This window comes from Rhyacophila brunnea, unplaced genomic scaffold (genome assembly GCF_057557595.1).
Source record: "Rhyacophila brunnea isolate RB1 unplaced genomic scaffold, BYU_Rbru_1.0 scaffold_7, whole genome shotgun sequence".
In the NCBI taxonomy this organism is placed as follows: Eukaryota; Metazoa; Arthropoda; class Insecta; order Trichoptera; family Rhyacophilidae; genus Rhyacophila; species Rhyacophila brunnea.
In genome coordinates this window covers 1,726,676-1,745,241 of record NW_028233339.1, presented here as the reverse complement: position 1 = coordinate 1,745,241, position 18,566 = coordinate 1,726,676, and the positions used below count along the sequence as shown (strand labels likewise).

The following is an 18,566-nucleotide window of genomic DNA, read 5'->3' as shown; positions in this document are numbered from 1 at the left end:
TCAACGCGTGAATCAAGATCGAATTAAAGCGCGAATTATATTATGGTGCATGTCGCTGACTATCACGTGACGTCACAGTAAGCTGCCGTTACGGGAAAAAGTGTGTAATGTCGTTTTTCTTGGTGTTTAAAATTTGAACTGCACTACATCGAAACCTGCATGACTCAATGAACGTTCTTATCAACTTCGAGATGCCTACACTTTTCGAATGGCATGTCAAAATCACGTTTTCTTTTTGTTTTTAGCGGTGGGCACCATGCATTTTCTATAAGAATGTTGTCTATTTATTATCTATGGTCTGCAGGTTGGGTTCTGTTCAAAATATTATCTATGGACTTCATGTCGCAAGTAATTTTACACACGTAGAAACTGTTAAAATTAATTGATATTAGCATGGATAATAATAATAATTCATATTACTAATACATTATAGTTGGCATTCTTCATCAGTGCCATTCTTCAGTGAATTTACGGAGATGGTGATCGTTCAAAATATTCTGCAAAATGAGGAAACCATAGATTAAATTTGTCGCCGCGACAGCGAGACAGCAGGCGACGACATGCACTTCAATTTGATTCGCGCGTAAAAATCCTAAGATGCGATTGAAATTATATGTCATATCTTAGTCTATGAGAACGTTAAATAATTGTCTATTATCGAATCTTCGCCACTGCTAAAAATATATCAAAAAATATCAAAAATTTAAACCAGTAAAGAAACTAGATATGAAGTTTGCTTATAATTAATAAATAATGACAGATATTATGAAAATAACTAATTATTATGTGAGGTCGTTATTTCTAAAATCATCACAGATAGATAGATATATACATATTGATGGTGTGGTGGTACCTTTGCCAACATAATAATGATGCCAAATTTTGTTTTCTCAATGCGTAGCTGGCATATATTATGTGAGAGTTTTTTTTGCGGTAGCCATACCAGAAACAGTGGTGTGATATAATAGGAAATTTAAAAATTAATATAATATAACGTCAAGGTGATTGGTAGGTTAATATTTAGGGCAACGGACACGGCACTAATAAGCACCGTGTTAAACGTCCTAAAATACAATTCGGTATCTATTGGAAATGGTAGAAAAATGATAATTGATTGACATTCATCATCAGAGCAAATGGAGTATATGCGTCATAACTTTACACTCCGGCTCCAGGATGAAAATGATGTAGTATAATCCAAAATATTTTTTTTACATATATCTATTTATTTCTAGATACGCTAAGTGAATTTAATTTTAATTAAATTCATTAAATTTTATTTATTTTATTCGAGGTAATCAGGTAAAGTGGCGTATCGGTGAGGCAGGACATAGTCTAAGGGCAGGACAGTTTTCCTGACCATCCCCCTTTTAAGGCATATTAAGCTGGTGCTCAGTAGCCAGTCGTAACTGTAACCAACTCTAGATGTGAACGAATTATTTGGCGCCCTAGTTACTGTATCTGCAACGGTCGCAGTTACGGCTCGCTAATGAGTACCCGGCTTTATATTTCACCAACCAAAACAACAAAAAATTTATCTGAATAAAAACCGCCATTCAAATGCGATATTTGTACATAAATCAGCAGAATGTATCATCGCCCCTAAAACACTTAATATAATGCCACATAGTGAAAAATCATTTAACTGCAATGTTTGTACAAAAGCTAATTTGTTTACGTGAAATTCAAAACGCATAAAAATGATTCACACGGTTGCAAAATTGAGTTATAGATTTGTACTTTCTACTCCTTTTGACTAGTTTAGCGTCTCCCGGGGAAGCGACCACCCCCGCTTTAGGAATCAATGGTACACATTATATTATTATATTGAAGATGGCAGCAAAACACAAAAGTATATAAAAAAAAAATTGTAATGGTGGTAGAATTATTATTCCACACACTGAAATGTGAATCCGAAATCAGAATTCCGATGTATTTTCTTTCTCGCAGTGAATGGATTTATAATGACTGGCAGCACGGTTTTTTGCATGCAACTCTGCTAAAATATAATCGGCGACCTAGACTAGACAAAAAAAACCTCTCGTGAAAGTAGTTTTAATATCGATGACGCTCGTTGGGCAAAAACAAATTCGCGCACCGGGTAGGATTTTTCGAATTAGCCGCGATTGCGCAACGCGTGTTACGGAGATAATGTTCAATATGCCCATAAGATACATAAATTGTACAGTTATTGTTTTGACGTGCTCGAAAACGAGCTACGATTATTACGAAATATAAAAATAAACTTGATAATATTTGTTTATAATAAAATTATATCATTGCTAACTATTTTAGCTAATACGAAACGTTTAGCCATGTATCGTTTAAGCAGAGGGTTGTTAATTTATTGATAAGAGATAATGTCAATTCTTCAGGTGTTCCTCGATTGGGACGCTCGGATAGATTAATTTGATTAATGGAAAAATGTTTTCGAATGAAATACTATCAAGACCAAGGTAGGAAGTCCTCTCTCAGGAAGGGTACTCTAATTATTAATATGCAGGCCGTGATAGGGTTGGGCTGTAATTAAAATTCAATAAATAAGACATCGTCATCATCAGGGGAGATCAATCCACTACTGGATGGCAATCTCTCCTAACTCGATTATATTCCCCTCGGTTGTTAGAGCTTGTGATTTCAAGAATACCTCATGGGGATTTTTTAATTTTTTTAGATCTTGCGACCAATTTTTTACCGACAAATTTAGGAAATTTTATTCGAGCGATCTTTTTTAACCGAGAAATCAAATTTTCCTAAGAAGTTCCAGTTGCGATCGGCAGCCTTAACCTAGTGACAATTACTCGGTCTTTCAGATCTCATTGTTTTCACGAGATTTGAGATTGGCCTTTTCTGATTATTTCTCGAGAATTCTCTATCACAACCTCCACTGGCTGTCAGTCAGGTGCGTTGCGCTGCCACGTAATACACAATACTATTTCGTCGATATAACGGCCTCTAGATCTACATAATGTTATATTTAAGATCAATCAGAGATATCGAGCCATGTTCCTGTCCATTTTAGCAAACTTTATAAAATCTTTATTTGTTCCCTTATCCACACAATAATTTGATTTATAAGACGGATTTACTGGTATATTAATTGATCGTCATCGTATTTATACTAATTATGAAAAAAAATCATATTATATTAAGGTCTATTTAGGTTTTTTGTTTAAATCGAAATTTACTGGCATAGGAGCATCTACACTTTTACGGGTAGGTGGAACTACGTTTAGCTTATATGTTTAAATATACAAATAGTTGATATTTTTATCTAATCTTTTGGTTAACCAGCGGATAAGATAACACAATAAGGATGTATCGACAAAAATTTGCTTCCTTGAGATGGCAAATGTAATCACGGAATTATGTAAAAAAAAAATCAGAGATAAAAATGTGGGCAGCTGAACCTAATTGGGAAATTATCTATTCTATAAAATGAACACATTCGTATTTTTCGTTATCGACAAGTTGGCGTTTATGCACATTACGTTGGGAGCAAATCTTACTGTTTCAAAAGGTGAGAACCCCATAATTTTATTCTTAGTGAATTCTTGTTCACAGTTTAAAGGTTTAGTTAAGTGCTATTTCGGGTTACGAATCCAGGAAATGGTAAAATTTTTGTACTAATTTATAAAAGCGAATAATAATAAATGTAAGTACCTACTCACTTATGATTTATTAAACTAAACGAGAAAATGATAAGAGAGCAACAGTACAACGGTACATAACCATTCAAATTAAAAGAGAATCGGAGACCTCCTTAAAATCCGATCAGTGGTTGGTGAAAGGTGAATATAAATTAAAGATCACTATTAGGCATGCATTTATAGCTGCTACATAATAGAACTGACTAAATATAATGGACACTGCAACACATGTACAATCGTAAAATTTGCCACGTTAGCAGAATAAGATAAGATGTTGCTTTCGCCCAGTGGCGCACCCAGGATTTATTATTGGGGGGCCCAAGGAGGAGAATGTAAATTAGTCCCATAGGCTCTTTTTCTTCTTCATATAAATATTTTTACATATTTTCACAATACACGGCGATATATTTGTACAGTTTCTCCTAATTTTTATTAAATTGGAGGCATAGTGGCGGTAACCGTTGAGAGTGTTATCAGCGACTGGCGGATTGGAAGTGAACAGCGACCATGCTGGACATGTGTACCTAGTATGCTTAAACATTACTTAAATAATATCGGCTGTGCTACCCGCTTGGTCTAGAGCAGTGTTTCCCAAAGTGTGGTACGCGTACCCCCTGGGGTACGGGAAGAGTTTGGTGGGGGTATGCGCTGCACCGGGTTATGGCTACGCCTGGTGCAACAAGCATGAATACGATATCCATGCTAGAAGGTTTATCGCATGCGGAAGAAGAGCAATTGTTGGAATTATTAACTTCATACGGATTCTTGCAAAATAAATATAAGGAGTGTACTTAAACATCATTTAGGTTGCAAATGCAACATGTGTATCCAGTTTTAACAGAGACATTCCTGAAATACATCTTGCCTTTTCCAACTTCATATCTATGTGAAGTTGCTTTTTCAGCATTAGTAGACATTACGTAAAAAAAGGCACAGCCTTTTGGGTGTGGAACCGCACCTCAGATTAAAATTAATAACCAATGAATGTTATTTTTTATAATATAACTTTTATTTATATTTTATTATGAATGAATTTTATTTTTCGTTTATTATTTTTTTGTTTATGTACTACAAAAGGAATATATAAATATATTTTGATTGTTATTAAAGTACTTATATGCATTTTTCTTTGACGAGGAGTACTCAGTGTTACGAAAATTATAGAAGGGGTACACAGGTGTCGAAAGTTTGGGGAACACTGGTCTAGAGAGCTACAATATTTATGCCGAATTCCACCGAAAAAAATGTTCTTTTGATTTACACCACCACCGTAGTGGGTGTATTCCTTCTTTTCGCCGAATGTTTATCGTAGATTTTTGGTTTTTCAATATTAAGGTTCCAACATATTAATCGAAAATGGACAAAAAAGTATTATTGCATTTAAATTATACACAACCTACTCAATACAACACAGCCTAATATCTCGTTTATCGGTCTTTTGTCTATTGCACTCGGTGTACCTACACCATGGCCCCCACATCCTGAAACGGGCCCTCAGGCTAGGGCAGTGGTCGGCAAACTGCGGCTCTTTAGCCCCTTGAGTGCGGCTCTGCCACAGATGCTCTCTGCCATATTTGACATGGCTACAAAGAAGAAGCAAAGAAAATGGAAGAGGATAACCGTAAATGTAATGTTGAATAGACCGAGACTTCGCGTTTATTCAAAACTTAAATGGCTTACCGACCTGTATTTATGTGTCGGGAAAAATTGGCGCATTGAAATTTAGAAAGATACAACTAAAAACTCGTAATTTTGAGCTAAATATTCTGTCGATGATGCAATGAAGAAAGCAGCTGAGGAGAAGAGTCAATAAAAATAAAGTTCTGTATTTAATTAGGTACTGAATAAAATCTGTCAACAATGTTAATATTGCAAGTTTTGTGGTTAGTAAAGAGATTTCCAAGAGAGGAAATCAAGAGTAAATTAAGAAATTGATTTATTGATGAGAACCTGGAATCGTGCTTAAAATTAAATCAACAACATACGAACCTGACTTACCCAAACTTTACAAGGAGATGCAAGACCATTATTCACATTGAGTTTGTCAGTCATTGTCATGATTCAATTTTATGGATACCTGACTTACAATTTAATTTTTATTAATAAATAAGATCATTATTACGTATGATATTCAGTTTTATTCAGTGTACCTACCTATAACTTAATTAGGACTTAAAACTTTAACTAAAGTTTATTAAGTAAATTAGCAGTGTACCTACTTACTACCTACGTATATAATTTAAGTTTAAGAAATTCGGCTCTCAAAAGAAATCTCAATCGTTGTGCTGTTGATATTTGGCTCTATTGACTAATGAGTCCACTGGGCTAGGGTATTTGACGGGCCCCCTATCCACCGCTTAGATTAAAGGCAGTGTGAAATACTACATTAACGTTTTTCAAACTGTGTTTTAGTTCAAATTGAGGGTACTTATACAGTGAATTATTGGCGATTTTCAATACATCTACTTTAATAATAAAGCTGTCGAGTATCGACACATAATAATCAGAAAATATATTGGACAATTATATAAATTAAAATGTTTATAGTCATGAAGTATAATAGCGCCGCAGGCGACTTTTTTTACTATTAAAGCTAATTTATGATGTGTGTTTATCTCACTTATCTGATCAACCCGACACGCCAGGCCCCCCACAGCCCGGGCCCCCAGGTTAGAGCCCTGTCAACCCTCCCCAGCCATGACCTATACCACTCCGGAATTCGGGTGGACACCGAGAATTTCATTAGGGAACGGGTTTCTAAAAAAAACTGACATTAGTGTTTCGAAATTTTTGTGTTAGAAATTAAAATCTAAGAAATTTTACTAAAAAGGGTACTGGAGAATTACAAATCATTTTTTGCCGTGTTGTTTGTCTAAGCCCAAGGTATAGTTTATTGGCTTTCGATTTCAATGTGTAAAATCACCCCCCCTGGGTGCGCCACTGCTTTCGCCTTTACGGATGACGAGAAGTCGTTAGTTCGTGACAAAATGTTGCGAAGAAATGAACGCGAATATGCAATGTAATATACAGGTAGGAGATTCATTCTTCAACCACAAACAATATGGTAGTTAGAGTTAGTATGAGCTGGGGCGAAAAACGAGGACGCTTTTGTGTTTCTATGCGATATGTAGTCAATTGTCAAAATGAGAATTTTCACACTCCCCCAAAATCTCTTACGTACATAATATCTAATATATTATGTTCTTTTTACATGGTTCACCGTATTCACATATTATTTAAGTTAAAGGCCAATAAGTGTTCGCGATCATCTTGAATGGACATATGAGTGGTTCACAAGCCAAGTGAACCAAGTCCACTCGGGTTAGTTTTGCCTAAACTAGGTTCAAACATAATATTTGAGTATTTCTGATTCGGTAAAGCCGCGTTGACACGGTCCAAGTACGATCCAAGTACACTTGGACCGAGTGCCATCCAAGTGCACTCGTATGAGACATCTTCATACTAATTATTCCTATCCAAGCTACTTGGACCGCGTCCTACTCATCCAAGTTAACTTGGATAGGAATAATTAGTATGAAGCTGTCACTTGGATGGCACTCGATCCGAGTGTACTTGGACCGTGTCAACGCGGCTTTAAGGGTATCATTATATCGTCGGTGTTTTGTAAAAAGGGCGAATTAACCAAAATGCTACTTTACAGGAGGAGGATTTTTAACTTTTGACATTTATTTGTTTTTTACCTGTAGATGATTATAAATATCTAACAAGTTTATAATAAAGCTTAGAAAGAATAATGTCATTATAATAGGTATTATTATATAATATTTTAAAAGGCCTAATATGTCACATTTGCTTTTTATTTCGTAATTTTAATTAATTTAATTTTAGTCGATTATCGTTTATAAGTACTTTCCTGTGGAGATAAAAATTCGCCGATTTTAGACAACAAAGCTAGTGGGGTACATATTGTATTTTCATTAAAATCTCGATTTCGCCAAAATGGTTGATTCGCCCTTTTTACAAAACAGCGACGATATCGTTTCCCATATTATCCATGCAAGAGTTCTCCGGCAACTGCGTGTTTTCCTCGCGGAGGTGAGACTTTATTACGGACCATAGAACATGTTAACACTGCATAAAATGATTGAAATTCCTTTAATTCTCTCTAAATCATCAAGAGAAATAAACTTTGAGCTTTTGGTTAATAAAACGGAAAATATATTTGTTAAAGAAGATGAATTGTCAATATCGCGTCAAGACAACAACAGTACTGTGAACGTCAATGGGGTGAAGGGAAAATTAACAAACAATATGCTCAAAATACATTGTAGGGGAATTCTAACCAGCATATTGCCGATCAAGAGCTGAGGAGCGTGAAAATCTCTGCTCTACAGTGGACGCAGATATGCAACGACACGGTAATGCGGCGGGCAGTATATTATCAAACACGTATATGCACTTCCATCGTAGAACTGCAACGGCAATGTTGCCTCACAAAAAAAACGGTTGCACTTCGCTGCTCCAGCAACCAATGGGAGAATAATTTTATTTCCGTCTCCGGTGGACAGAAAGAGCAAATTGTTACTGAGATGCCGCACAGTCAGCAAAATAAACGAGAAGCAGGCTAGACCAGAGTCAGCCGGAGGACATCCTGCACGACACGTTATTTATTACAATTAGAAATCATTCACTTGTATAGACGCGTGCATAATAATTTAAACGTGCCGTATAGATTTATTTGATGAGAGCAATAGATAATTAATTAATGATCTTGAATTTGACTTAACATAATTATTATGTAGGGCCAAGATTAAGTGAAAAAAGGAAGTGAAATTTTGTTTGACAACGCATCTACCTATCAGTATTCATCGTTAGATACATAAACGAATGGTGAACGAAAAAATTATTTAATTTATTATCGCGAATGAAAAAAAGCAACTTCGTTCGTCACATACTTACAGTCGCGAGGGGTAAATATTCCACACATGTCAGGATAGTCAGCGCGTCCTTAGTATTTTATTGTGACTCATCGTTTCCAGGATACGAGACACCCAACAACGTCTTATAAATTATTCACTATCAATAGAATAAAGGATGAGATGCGTGATGTCACGATGATTGCCTGTTCACGGAGCTCCAGAAAGAATTCAAGCAAGTTACAAAATTGATAACTGCAATTTAATTAAATGTGGGTAAATTACCATTTAGCCATGCGGACGTCGAAATATAGAGATTGCTGAAGAAACACAAGGAGGAGAGCTCTTTCAATGGACTCATGAACCTTAACAACGAGGAATAATATCACACACAATAAATTGCTGTTACAAGATACGAGCATGCATACCGAGCTCTACAGTATCTACACTTACTTGGGACAATTTGCTTCCGTATAAGTCTCAATATTAAAAGTTGAACGTTAGTGAAATAATATTATTATGTCAAAGACACGAAACTTACAACGATGCATGGTAGAGTTTATTTTCAGCACATATTCATCTGTATTTATTGGTTTACGAAATAATGAAAATAGTATGAACATACTCAGATGTCTATGAGCAGGCTTGTTAACATAGGTTACTTATCTGATCAACACATAATTTTATTGGAAATTTCTGCAATCACGTAATACCTATAAGTGACGAACCATTTATTGCAGACTCGTGAAAGGCGGCACAAAAATAACCTACAGTCAAGGTGTTCTATTGTAAATAATTCTACGTATTTCACTGGATGGATGTCTTGTACCTATTCGTGAATATTGAGAAGTCGCAGCTGGTTTGACTACACGGGAAATAATGAGATGCAAGGTTTCTTAATTCTTCCTCAAAGATTAAAATCATAAATAGAACAAAAATGAATTCTCAAATTAAGTAGCAATTAGGTACTATGAAAAATCCCTCGGCATCCACAAATGTGGTTACCCAACATCAGTTGACAAATAATGAAATATATAGATTGACTTGCGTGCTGCAAGACACGCATCTTGCGAGAGCTAAGTTACAATTCTACAGTATGTATGCACTCCTGTTTGCCAATCCTATCACATAAGTCACACCCGGTGCACTAATTCATTTAAATCAGTGATGCACAAACAGCGGCCCAAAATGGCATTTGTTGCGGTCCAAAATAACAAGTACTACTCCACCATTAAATTTTCCGTTGAATATGTTTAAAATTCTAATTTCCTATAATACAAAGTTATATCGTGCAAATATAATATATGTACGTAATGCAGAGTAGAGAGTGATTAAAGTAGCTGATATGTAACTATTAAATTTAAAATGTATGTCTTGTCAATAATTATATTACTATTTTTCAACACTTATCCACTGCAGACTGTGAAAAATTATAAAATGGATAAATTGGCCATTCTTTTAAAAAGGTTCTGCACCACTGATTTAAAGGTTCTCAAATACGAGTAGTAAACTAACCACTAGGCATGATGAAATAAAATTTGCGTACTCTCTCTCTCTGTGAAGCAATCATCACGCAATAAAATTATTTTTTACGTCCAGATTGTATTGTAAAAATTGAAATCTTATTAGGTATGTAGCTGAGACAATATCGGCAATTTTTACAGTGCTTACGGTGCACAGAAGCGTTTCCCGTATAACTCAATTCCGTAATAATATAATGTGCATTAAACCGTCGTAATTCGGGTTAATATTTACCTGAATCAAATTGATAATTATATTTTACCCAGACCTCCTGGGAATGGGTAGACTTACTCTTACACCAGTGGTGAAGGGTGGAGGTAGGCTGTTAAGATCCGACATAAACAGTGCGCAGTAAACTTTGTCAGTCATACGTATGTGTTTTCATTGAACTAAGACTACAACATGCAGATAGAAAAAAATAATTAAGCCCTGACTAAACCAAGCCATATTGATAACAGTCAAAAAATAGTTACTTAGTTTTAGATATTTTATAGATGGAAGAATATTTTTTATCTCTTGTTTTTAAAAAAACTAACAAACTCCACCATATATAATATATGTATTTTAATTCAACAAAAACAAATAAGTATGACTGAAAAAGTGTGCATTACTTTTGTCGGATCGCCCATATCACACATAAACTACTATGGCTTGGTTTAGGCAGGGCTTAATTGATTTTTAAAAACTAACCAACACTATCTACAAATCGTAGTCTTAATTCAATGAAAACAAATGCATATGGCTCACAAAGTTTAGTGTGCAATATTTATGTCGGATCTTAACTGCCTACCTCCACCCATCGCCACTCCTGTACACTATTAAGTGGATCTAACTATTAAAAGATGTAAAAAATTTGTACTGTTCGGTTATACGGAATACAGCGGAAAACGCATTTTGAAAATAGCCGATAAACTGGATTACTTGTAAGGTTAACCTAACCAAACCTAACCTAAACTAACCCAAGCTAGCAAATAATCCAGTTTATCGGTTATTTTCAAATTGCGTTTTCCGCTGTATTCCGTATAACCGAAAAGTACCAAAAAATGTTTTCTAAAATTATGTAAATTTTCACTGAGATCAGCCTAAAAATTACATGTATACATAAAATTCTGTCTTGTAAGTAAGGATGTGTTAATTTATTATCAACAAAACATATCTACACATTGCACTGGACACATTGACTCGGAACAATTAATAAGGTATGGATGGTAAGACGAGTTTTGTCATTTAGTTAGAAACAAAATTACCTTAATTTTACGTGTGTTTATAGCTAGCTATTCGCAACGTCCACTGCCAGAGCACGGTACCCCGCTCAAACCACCACCACGAGCACACTTGTAAACTCTTGGATCTTAGGGCATTTCTCTTTGTGAATCACAAGTGTTAGATCGAACCGGCGTTAGATAAACTTGGTTAATTGATGCGGCGTCGAGGAGTGTCACGAGCTCTGGCAGCAGACTGAGGGGAGAAAGAAGAGTACGAGGATGCCGCAGGGCGGACGCTTTTGCGCGGCTGCCAACAGATTTTATTTATGTTATAAGACCCCGTGACGAGCGCGGAGACATCACATCACACCGCGGGATGCCACTCCGTTGTCAGCCTCACGCAGCCGCCGATCGTCAGGAAAGACCGACAGTCGTAACCCATACCTACTCGCATAGTTTGTTAAACCTACACAATGTTCAATTTGATATAAAGGCATTAATTATAAATAAAATATATCCATATTCGCAATGATAGGTACACAATTTAATTGAATTAAGCATTACCTAAATAGAGAATATGCTTAAAACATTATAATAAGTTTGCATGTATTGATATTAAGTATATAGGTACTGGCTATTATTAAATCATTTGTAGTGTATTTTACTTATCAGTCAATAGTGTCCGTCGGCTAAGCGCTCTAATGTAAGCGGACGACGAAACCAGTCCTGATTCTGACTGTGGGATATATATGTATATTTTTTTAGAAATATGTATTAATAACCATGTCCTTGCTTTTTCGTACGAGGTGGTAATTTTGAACAATCACAAACAACCAGGCTTTGAGAAAATCACAAATATTGTGTCCTTAGTGGGAATCGAACCCAGAACTCTCGGATGGAAAGGCTAGCGCCTTATGCACTGCACCACGATAGCCACGATAGATAATGTGTATATTGTAGATAGGTGTATTTATATTATGTTGCCTTTTGTTTTACTCGTAATTTCCATATGCTTTTCTCTTCCTGGCACTTATCATTAAATTAACTCATTAAACTCAGTCAGAGCTCACTTTGAGCGTATAAACCTTAGCGATAGTGCCCATAGAACGCGTCGAGCGGGCGAAGTCAGCATATGAAGCGTTTATTCATAACCATAATCACACGTCTCTTGCCGCGCATTACCCTTCACCTGTGTAATAAGCGGCCCAAGCAGCACAAAATAATTATTATTACAGCGTCTCTCATAACAAAGCAATAAAAATATTATATTATTTCGGGGCTTGTAATTAATATTTACGACGCATTATTCAACCAGCGAAATATAGGACACGGAATAAAATTAAACAAAGAGATCTCTGTTATTAAATAATTGCTTCTCGCCCGTCGATCGACGACGCCACGAGCAGCGTGATTTTGGTAGCCGTGTTCAATGAATGGACTTCTTTGTATTTTCATTAAATCGTATCGCCGAGAAGCGAAAAACGGTGACTCATGCGGCAGGCGGGGCACAAGGCATCGTCAAGTCCAGTGTGCGCTGGCGTATTTGATTACGTTGTATTTTCGATGATTTACGCGCCACTTGTAGAAATTTTGCGCGAGCGCCGCACTCGCTGCGTCAATGGGCTTTATGCCTAGTCTTGGACATCTTCTCCCAGGACACTCCCAGTCCAATTGTTTCAGATGCTTCACATCACCAATTGTAGGGTCCCGCGATACGCTCGATTAAGACCGAGTGTGGTGCGGGGGCGTGTTTCGGTGGAGGGTGCTTAACTTCTTTGTGTTTTCTGAGCTCTGTCGATCGAAACTATTGAATTACAATTAATTTGACGTGGTGTTACCTGCATAATATAATTGAACATTTCAGTTTATTTTCTCGGTTTATAGCTACTATACGAATAATTGAATGTTTCAAATCATTCTAAAGAAAAATATCAGTTAGATAGGTAGAGGAAACCCCCGTAGATATTTAGTTTCAATTTAATTAATGTAATGTCAATAATAAGCAACAAACAGATAGGTATGCTACATTTCTGTACAGTTAAGATGTCATAAAAGATAAAATCTATACCAATCGACTACGTTTATTTAGCTGATTTAGCACAATCAATCATAATATGGTTGATTGTGATTGGCGCCAAAAATATGAATAATATATTGCAATCGTTTGAAAAAAAATAGGTACTAACTACTACTTACCCATTCGTATGTTAAATAAAACTGTATTCATATGACAATGAAAAAAGTAAATCCATAATAATATTATGTATACGATTGAGATATGACAAGATTACACAATGGAAGACACGTCGATAAAGAATATAGGTATATGAGGATATTGTCAAGAGAAAAGGAAAGCATTATTAATAATAGACACAAAAACAAACTTTTCATTTCAGCACAAATGAAAATGTGACCCACGTGTTTTCTAATCCTAGATCGCCGTCTGAGAAAATGACCTTGCTTCAGCCGTCGAATGAATAAGGAACAGAATATGTAATAATACTATGAATATGTATCTTATTGAATAAATTGTCGCCTGTTCCAAATACAATCTTCTCGCAGATAAAACAACTTGAACCAGTAACCACTACATTTATGGTTTCTGAATTATTCGTCGAATAAAAGAAATAGTTAGGATCGAGGAATTTCGATTGCCACAAAAATGATGCTCGTCCAAACATCAGTCAGTGTTCTCTATATTTTTAAACGGAGCCGAGTCATGAACCTTGAAGGCGAGGGAACGGAAGGCAATTGATGCCTTTGAGATGTGGTATTGGCGCCGAATGCTTGTATGTCTTGGACAAAACACAGGACGAAACAGTCAATCATCAACGGCTCTCGACAATATGTCTTGAGACGCATTCTGCAGTTTTTTTGACATATTGTCCGGCACGGACCGGACAACCTGGAGAGACTGGTGATTTTGGGTGGCGTCCAGGGAAAGCGAAGCAGAGGAGGAGCGTCTGCGCGCTGGGGAGACCAAGTGAAGGAGCTGATTTATTCTGCCCTAAGAGAAGCGGAAGATGGAAGGAAGCAACCAAGCTCAAAGGATGGCAAAATTAAAAAGTGGTCACGATCCTCAGCAATGAGTGTACGACCAAGAAGAAGAATAGAAATAGTTTAGAAAACATTTCATAAGGATACAAATAAACTTGGTAAACAGATGGATACCTAGGTAATAATAAATATAGATACCTACCTGGTGGCATGGCATGGCATTGTAGGTACAATAAAGACACCATTGCAATAAATACTTGAAATTTAATAATATTAAAGTAAACATAATAATATACATTCCTTCACATACTGTGGGATCAGTAAACGGTCCACATGCCCAACGTAGGTCAAAATGGAGTTTTATGGTATTTTCAAAGCATTGGCAAGAACATTCCTTAAACGTTGTAGATACCTAATCTATTTATTTAATTTTGAAGCCTTACTATCCTTTACATTTATTTTAAACATTTGATGACTGCATAAAGTATTTTTATTACATAAAATAGTATTCTTTTAAACCTCTTGATCTAATGTTTTAGAATAGTCATATTTCAGTACATCCATGTGCAGTGGTGTTAAGATTTTTTAGATTGATTAACTTTTAAACGCATTTATAAAACCATTAGTAAAATTAATGTTAACAATATATACCTAGTGAAATATTTATAATAAAAAAATATATTTTATAATCTCTGTGATCCCAAATTTGACAAGAATTAGGCATTATTATTCAAAAAACGGGCACGATTAACACATTTGAAGATAATTCTTAACCCTTTACTGCATAGTGTCGCAAATTTGCGACATTTCAAACTATTTCGATATAGCCAATGCCATCTGTGTAAATTATCAAATACTATCCTTTTTCGATGCCTAGAAAACTGTTTTACCATAAACATCCTACTTTACCGATTTTGTTTGGACATTTCAAGAAATAAAGCATTTCTGCATTATAGTCCCTGCATTTCTGGTTTGACAGTTGACGAATTAGTATGTACGCAAAAATCCGTATTTGTAAATAAATAAAAAAAAATATACAGAAGATTGAAATTGCTTGAATAAAAATATCTACACATCAAATAAGGTGTGTACATTAGTTTTTTATAATTGTTTTCATTTGGTTTTGTATTTTGTCATACTAAAATGTAAGATTTCCAAATGTCGTAAATCTGCGACACCACGCAGTAACATACAAAATTTAATGAAATTTTCGAAAAATATTTTTTTCATTATTTTTCCTTCATTCACAAGGCATTTTAACACCAATAAAAAATAAAATTTTTCAAAAAAAAAAAATCATGCAGTAAAGGGTTAAGATACTGATTATAAGTTATGTCTTTGACCATTCAAATGTGATAAAACAATGATTGTTTTATAACAATTATTGACCTTTTTGAAGGTTTGATTTTTTGAAATACGCCATTTCTATTGGCATTTCCCAGTGGTTAGACAACATACGGCCGTAGCCATAAATTGACAAACTATAACTGAAGTAGGTAATACGATCATGTAAACGCGCGTGTTTGAACATGTACCGAACCGAAAAAAAATCGTTTTTTAATGCTTTGAAAATACCATAAAATCTCCATTTTGACCTTCGTTGGGCATGTGGGCTAAAGAAAAATAATAGCTACACTGTTCAAAATTAATGAGGAATAGGAATATTTAATATTGATGGAAAGGTTGTTTTATGCAAGGATTAAAAAAATACATTCACGATTTTTCATTCATGCAATATCTTTTACAAAATATTCAAACAAGCACGCAATTATTTATTATTGTCTGTTCTTTCAGTGTTGACAGCACGAAATGAAAGCATGAAAATTGTGCGTAGTAGACATTTTCCAAGGAAATTTCTTAACCACGCATTTTCAATTTTTTATGACAGAATTACGATACCGCCTATTTATTTTCAAACAATACAAAAATCAAGAATTATAAACAAATTCATTATGTATCGCATTTATCGAGTTATAATAATAAAACCATGTTCCTTTTCTTTGCCTTTTCAGCGGTGAAACTAGAATGATTGCAAAAACGAATGCAATATCTTTACCGCATGATAGAACGTGGGTATGTTATTATTTTGAAAATTGCCGACATATCAAAATTAGTTTCCACCTATTTTACATTGAATATGGTTATTTATGATATTGCGATACGCATGTAAATTTAAAAACTTCAAGGAGACTGGATCTTTTTAGGAACGGCGAGAGCTAACCTAGGCGAAACGAGAATCCATTTCGAATGCAAACATGTGACTATGGTCACGAAGGCAAAAAATAGCTCTCACAATGCTATTTTGGCAACCGTTATTTATAAAAAGCAGTAACATTTACCAACATAAACCGCATTATTAACGTTATATCACGATTATACCATCGGTCAATACGTGGATGTACAAAATAAGTGCATTGCAATTAAACATTTTTTTTATAGGTCAAGAAAACGAACATACATCATACGAAATGAGATAAAGTTCAAACAATTTACAATACCACGCTGTTAAATATGAAATTAAAGACATTCGTCAATAATCTGATGGTTCATTTGAATAAATATGTGTAGTATTATAAGAGTTATGTACAAAATAAGATGTCCAGGAAAAAAACAAACAAAGCACGAGAAGGGTTTCTACAAGTTACGCAATGTTTTGGTCGGCGTGGAAATTCTAAATGGATGTAAGTTATGCGATAATACTATGAAAAGGGTTAATCTCATAACAGAAACATTATAAAAATATTTTGACGCAAAGCGTATGGTTAAAATCATATGATTTGAAAAATGGATGGTTAGGTGGCCCCGGTATGTTGTGCTATATTAGTCTACTTACCAAGCAAAATATAAGGAATATCGCTTCTTTCGATCACTGACACAAAGCACGGAGTAAATAATCACGCAGATTAGCACAATATCAACCCTTAAGCAGGATTAAATAAAGAATAAATTTTCAATCCACGTGCTCACAATGTTTTCGTGTGAACGATAAACTGCAACATGGCGGCTCAAGCCGACGTACGTACCATAAACGGTGACGCTATTTACTATCTTGAATTTTTGGTGTATGGTGCTGCTATCTATTGGTGAAAAAAAATTATACTTTATAGTTTAGTCGGTAAAAATTGCGTTTCGGTTACCTGCAGTGACTCAACTATGTAGAACTTTTCTGCTAAATTTAACGAATATGATTGGTTGAGAAATTCTCAATTAGTTATTTTATTTCAACTCTGATTGGTTCATCCGCTCACCGATGGCATCGTTCCTTTTCGCACAAGAGTGCTGCGAGTTGTGGTCGTCAAACAGTGCCGTCACTGAAAACTTATTTTCTAAATTAATGTAAAGCGCAGTTCGTTCACAATACAATGCCGAAGAATAAAGGAAAAGGAGGTAAAAATAGGCGTCGAGGAAAGAACGAAAACGAAACAGAAAAACGTGAGTTGGTGTTCAAAGAAGACGGACAAGAGTACGCCCAAGTGACGAAAATGCTCGGTAATGGCCGCTTGGAGGCCATGTGCTTCGATGGATCAAAAAGACTTTGCCACATCCGAGGGAAACTACGAAAAAAAGTGTGGATCAATCAAGGTGACATAATTCTGATAGGATTGCGAGATTACCAAGACGCAAAAGCTGACGTTATATTAAGGTATACTCCCGATGAAGCTAGAAATCTTAAGACATATGGAGAGTTCCCAGAGACAGTCCGAATCAACGAAACTGTCACATTCGTCGACGATGGCTTCGATGAAGATATTGAATTCGGTGATGAAATCAGTTCTGACGATGACGTCGATCCCGTGGACGCCATTTAACGAAAATACGTATGTCACAATAATTATTCCCGTCTACGTCATGACATTTTCACGTGGGGGTTCTGTTTTACAGATAAATTATTATGTTGTCCAAACAGCTGCATATTTTCTTTCATGTCATGACTCCAAGAACTCAAAATTACATGATTTCAGTTATTCCATATAAAATTATGTAAATCTTACGATAATGTATGTATAATGTATTGCGATATTAGGACAATTTCATTAAATTATAAGTTAAAGTGAAAAAAAGCTTTTTTATTTTTGTGTCCCCAAAAGTGGTATTCATAGTGCTATTGTGATAAATGATAAATTCTAGTGTTTTAAATTCATGCTTAATTTATTGGAAAGTGATTGATATAATATTATTATGATTGTACAACACCGATTAAGAAATATTATGACAGAACAATTTTGTGAAATAAACAGGTCATGCAAATGTCTGCTTGGTTGGCTGAAAAAAGATGCGAGTAGTAACCATTGACAAGGTAAAAATACGATATTGTT

General features: G+C 35.2%; 2 protein-coding genes across 3 annotated transcripts in view; one reads left to right on the top strand and one right to left on the bottom strand.

Moving 5' to 3' along the window:
• spoon (A-kinase anchor protein spoonbill) overlaps positions 1-17,249 on the bottom strand; it is a 72,164-nt gene extending 54,915 nt beyond the window's left edge. The window contains exon 1 of one of the 2 annotated variants that reach the window (XM_085957896.1): positions 17,084-17,249. The gene's annotated coding sequence lies outside the window, so the exon portion shown is untranslated. Of the gene's footprint in view, positions 1-11,295; positions 11,509-17,083 lie in introns of those variants that run through there. The other variant, XM_085957898.1, reaches the window with a different exon arrangement.
• A 249-nt stretch (positions 17,250-17,498) lies between these two features.
• On the top strand, positions 17,499-18,311 carry eIF1A (eukaryotic translation initiation factor 1A). The gene has a single exon (XM_085957895.1). The coding sequence runs from the start codon at positions 17,613-17,615 to the stop codon at positions 18,057-18,059; it is 447 nt and encodes a 148-aa protein (XP_085814021.1). The 5' UTR covers positions 17,499-17,612; the 3' UTR covers positions 18,060-18,311.
• Positions 18,312-18,566: the final 255 nt, after the last annotated feature.

Bases quoted from the DNA above. Each gene is read 5' to 3' on its own strand.
- eIF1A (XM_085957895.1), top strand. From the start codon at position 17,613: ATGCCGAAGAATAAAGGAAAAGGAGGTAAAAATAGGCGTCGAGGAAAG.